Source organism: Cantharellus anzutake (assembly GCF_015039405.1).
Source record: "Cantharellus anzutake strain C23 chromosome Unknown EI90scaffold_80, whole genome shotgun sequence".
Taxonomy (NCBI): domain Eukaryota; kingdom Fungi; phylum Basidiomycota; class Agaricomycetes; order Cantharellales; family Hydnaceae; genus Cantharellus; species Cantharellus anzutake.
Window position 1 is genome coordinate 75262 of NW_024067030.1, and position 4661 is coordinate 79922.

The 4661-nt window shown below is 50.6% G+C and overlaps 1 protein-coding gene across 1 annotated transcript; it reads right to left on the bottom strand.

Annotated features, from left to right (window-relative positions):
- Positions 1-2819: 2819 nt before the first annotated feature.
- EI90DRAFT_3079517 (uncharacterized protein) lies at positions 2820-3078 on the bottom strand. The gene has a single exon (XM_039061841.1). It carries the CDS (start codon positions 3053-3055, stop codon positions 2858-2860), a length of 198 nt encoding a protein of 65 aa, XP_038910560.1. The 5' UTR covers positions 3056-3078; the 3' UTR covers positions 2820-2857.
- Positions 3079-4661: the final 1583 nt, after the last annotated feature.

Sequence of the window (4661 nt, forward strand, 5' to 3'; positions counted from 1 at the left end):
GCATTAATCCAATCCTTGCTGGGAAACTTGAACCAATCATTCCTATGGTCTAAATGACGCAGAGCACCGATGCTAACTGCATAGGGTGTTTAACACATGTTTTTCCACTGCAAGTGAAGCGAAGACGCACCTGCAGCAAACCACCAGCAGTTGAAGCTTTTCGCATAATATCCCGGGGAACGATCGTGGATGATGCTAAATAACTGGGTGCAGTGGACGAATTTGACGTTGTGGCAACGGAGCATCATGATCAGGGTATCTTCAGGGCCCCGAATAGCGGAGGGAGAATATGAGAACTTGATATTATCGCATGCCGCCGAGCCCCTCGGGGTGATTCCGATGTTCCCGCGTTCTTGCGTGCTCGGAACCCTCTCAGCCCGTGCCAACACAATGACGCCTTGGCCTAGCCGGATGCTTAACATAAGATAATCATGCCCCCCCGGCTTAATTATCGTCAGCGAGATGAACTCCATCGCATATCGGTTCTCGACTCACGCCATCGCGGTGGTAACAAATAACATCGGTCACTTCGGCATCCCTGAGAAAAGCTAATCCAGCCGACTCATCAATGAGTGCCTGGTGGACGTCTGAAACTGCAAGAGATGGGGGTTGATTGGACTCAGCCATGGCGCGGAAGGTGTTCCCTGTCACCACAGAGCTGCAAGGCTTGGCAAGGATAGGAGAGGACATAGCATCATCATTGATTGGCTCAATAGCATCGTGAGCATTCCCGGAATCTGTCTCAAAGGATCCCAGGGCGGGTTGAGGTTGAGCCACTGGCTGAATCGAAGGGGATACTAGATAAGGCGACGTACCGGTATTGGAGAGCGCACCGGGCGTGGTTTGGGGCAGAGTGGAATCAGACGGAGGTGGAGCGGATTCAGTCAGAGCGGATTCAGTCAGAGTGAATTCATCCAGAGCAGATTCAGGCAAAGTGGACAGAACGGGTTGAAGCAATAGAGCCGGTCGAGTCGGAATGTGTTGACGAGGGCGCCAGGGAAGAAGTTCCACTATTGGACGACGAGGCTCCCACGTTGCTTCGTTGCCGAGATCGGTAGCGCTCCAAACGTTCCACGTGGAGAAGAACTCGAGCATCACTCGCTTCGTTACTTCCTTCGTGTCACGTACGACTTTTAATTTTGCAGCGGCGTTGATGTGATTCTCGTCAGGGAACTGGATCAAATTGTTATGACTCAAATGATGTAGGGCGCTGATGCTAACTGCATGGTATACCCAGTCAGATGTTTCCTCGCAAGGACAGAAAGGGAGGATGCACCTACTGCAAACCACCAGCAGTTAAAGCTTGTTGGGTGGTAGCGCTGAGAGTGATCATGGATAATGCTGAATACATGGGCAGCATGAATGAACTTGACGTTGTTGCAGTTGAGCATCACGACGGGGACACGGTCCACTTCCCAGAGTGCCGCGAAATGATATGAGAACTTGATGTTGTCCCAAACCACATACCCCCTTGGAATGACGCTAATAATACTACGTCTCGGGGCCCTCTCAGCGCAGGCCCATACGACGGTGCTCGCTCCACGTGCTTGGCTGTATGACGAAAGTAGCCGCATGTTTAACATCAGATAGTATTCACGGCCTTTCGACTTAATCATGTCGTCAGTGATACAGAGGTCCCCACTCGATATTCATCCCCAACTTACGCTATTGCGGAGGTAACAAAAAACCTCGGATACTTCAGCATCCCTTAGAGGAGCTAATCCTGCCGATTCATCGATCAGTGCCTGATAGACGTCCGAGACGGCCAAAGATGGGGGGTTCTCGGCGTCAGCCATAGCGTGAAAGGTGCCCTCCGTCATTACGGTGCCCCTACGGGGCGCGGTAGGGGTATGAGAGGGCATGGTGACCAGGGAATGCTCGAGCGCTCAAAGAGGCACGGGTTGAGTTGGCTCGGGGGGTTGTGCTGGTGTCTATCAGGTATAGACGTGAAAAGTGGTGGTAACACTGTTGTCGTTACAAGAGAGTCGATGAGAGATAAGAGTAGGTGGTGCCTCTCCGATAAGGAATGTGGGTCACTCACCGCGCCTAATAAGGGACAAGCACAGGATATCGTTGGGCCATGCACAGGATTTCTTTCAATGTACGAGCTGCGACAAATCACGAGAATTCTAACATGAAGATAGCGCTATAGGGTTCCAAACCATCCAGATTCGGTGAGTTTTTCTTCAATCGATGTATGCAACCCGTGATTGATGACCGAACAGACTAATCCAGCCTCCGGAACACTGCTGCATCCGATAGATGTGAAATTACGGATGTCCCGACAAGCGAAGTCACAGCCCATGAACGTCCCCATTTGTCCTCCAGCTTCGCACAGCCCAGCCCGGGGCCCGGGCCCCTGCCTTTGTTGGGTGTGGGCCTTGTTTGATTTACATAGGCGCGTTGGAAGGATGGAAATGTCCGATTCGCGGGAAAATTGGCTACATGCCTATGCAATCGGAGGCGCTTGCAACAATTTACGCTAACGCCATTTGACGGTTGGGGTTCATTCGTAACAGTGGCAGCCTCTACCTGACTGCTCGGTCAGTTGATCTGGAGCGTGTGCGTTTGAACCCCCCGGTTGATTGTCCTCGGATGGTGTTGAGGCACCCACTGTAGCGCCTTTCCCGTACGGTCTTGTGTGATTGGCGTAGGTGCAACTATAACAGTGTGTTGGAAGTATAGAAATGATTAATTTATGGAAAAATCAGGGCTCGTGGTAATTATATGCTTAATCCCAGGACGAGGCACTCACAAATATCCTTCGCAATGGCGGCAGTTGATTGGCCCATGGACCCTGTATGTAGCCCGCTTGTAATCCCCCGCAATCGATACAGAGAAGGGCCATTCAAAGTGATCAGAACTTTAAAAACTTGAGGAGCGAATAACATGCCAGGGATGGGGAGGAAAGGTACAGACGTTTCTCCTTTATGGCCCATTGCGGCGGCGGCGGCGGAGCCTCGTGCAGGCCAAGGCTCCAAACCATAAAACCTAGTCCCAGGGTTATCTTGTTGGTGGTGCTCGTTAGTATCGACCAGAGCACACCAATTACCATTAGCCGGACTGTGGAGGACTGTGAGCGTGCTTGGACAGAAAACCGATAAAAGAGAGTGAACAAAGGAGAACTAGCTGACGGTGAAAATGACCTAATGTTAGTTTGAGAGCCTTGGACAATCGCAGGAGCGCACTTGACCAGTAGAATTTCCGGTGGGCCACGATATTTGGAGAGATCAATTTAAGCAATATTGATCCAGTGATGGCATTAGTATTGGAAGCAGCTTCTCTATACCATGCGAGCACAAAGCGGTCAGGGTTTTAATGTAGAATCTTACCCCACGCGAAGCAGAACCTAGTACAATGCCTGACCATTGCTGCTTCTTATCAACCCTAAAAGAACCAAGGGTTCTCATTTAGAACAAGAACCACGAACCGCGGCAGGTGCGGGGTGCGGGATAGCTCGTAGGCGTGGCGTTCAAGACACGATAAATTCGGTCAACTCCGCCACAATACAACTAAGGCATGACTTAAAAGTCGTCTTCGTTAGACTGCCAAATGAAATACATAAAAATAACCAAAACTGCCACGGGAATGCCGGCAACAGGGTGCCTCAAGTCTGTCAGTGCAGGAACAGCCTTACGAAGCCTGGTGACTAATAAACTCCAGAACGGCCAAATAAATCGAGGGGATATAATTTGAACATCCAGACTGCTGAGTGCAGAAGCAGAGAATCCAGGGTGGCAGAGAACCGCGAAAGACGAGTGAAAGTAAAATAAGATGCTGCAAGGGCTCATCTTGCTGCAAATGTCCCCGCCACCGTGTTCAAGTCCAGCGGCCTGGAAGGTGCGGTTAAGGATCTATTGAACCAATGTGTTGACACCCTAAGCAAAGGGCTTCTACTTCGAAGCTGGGGTCATTCAGGGTGGGCGGAATCATATATCGGATGGTCGGACTGAAAGACGCCTAACTCCAAAGAGGCACCACATGAACGGGTCACGCACGGAAGCGAGAATGAACTATTTCTCGCATTCCAATGACGTACGCATCAGAGTCAAAGCTTCCGCAAAGCCTAAGGTCGAAGCATATGTGCATATGCCACAGGAGGCCAGGCCCGAGAACCAAGCTGCCGGCAAGCCACTTACATCCTACATCTCAAGAACGCGTGAAAGAATGCGCGCACCCCTACTAGTACTAGTAAGCAGCAGCATGCATCAATCTTTCATCGACATTTCTCCTATCGGATAAACAGACATCGATTTTCCATCGCAGAAAGAGCTGGGATTGCATGGTGCTTATATTTCCGACGGCGGAAAGGCTGCGGAAATCTTTGGCCTAAACGCTAGTGCCTTTAATTGTCGAGTGTACCTTTGCAGATGGAGGGAACAGGGGAGATGTAATATTCTGCCTGACAGCAACCGCGTGGACTTTATCGATCAATGCGGCTGTGCAGACCTGTATGCCGAGAGGGTGTTTTGTTGCAGGCAGCAATTAATGTAGCAAAGATCATCGGTGCATGCATTGAATTGTTTGAAAACTGCAATGAAGACCTGAGGCCCCAGAAGTTAGCCAGAATGACTTGATACATCAGTGCGAGCGTAGACTCGTTGAGGGGTTGGTCATGCACAGCCTCGATTTGGCCTGACAGGACTCAGGGGACGCATGAA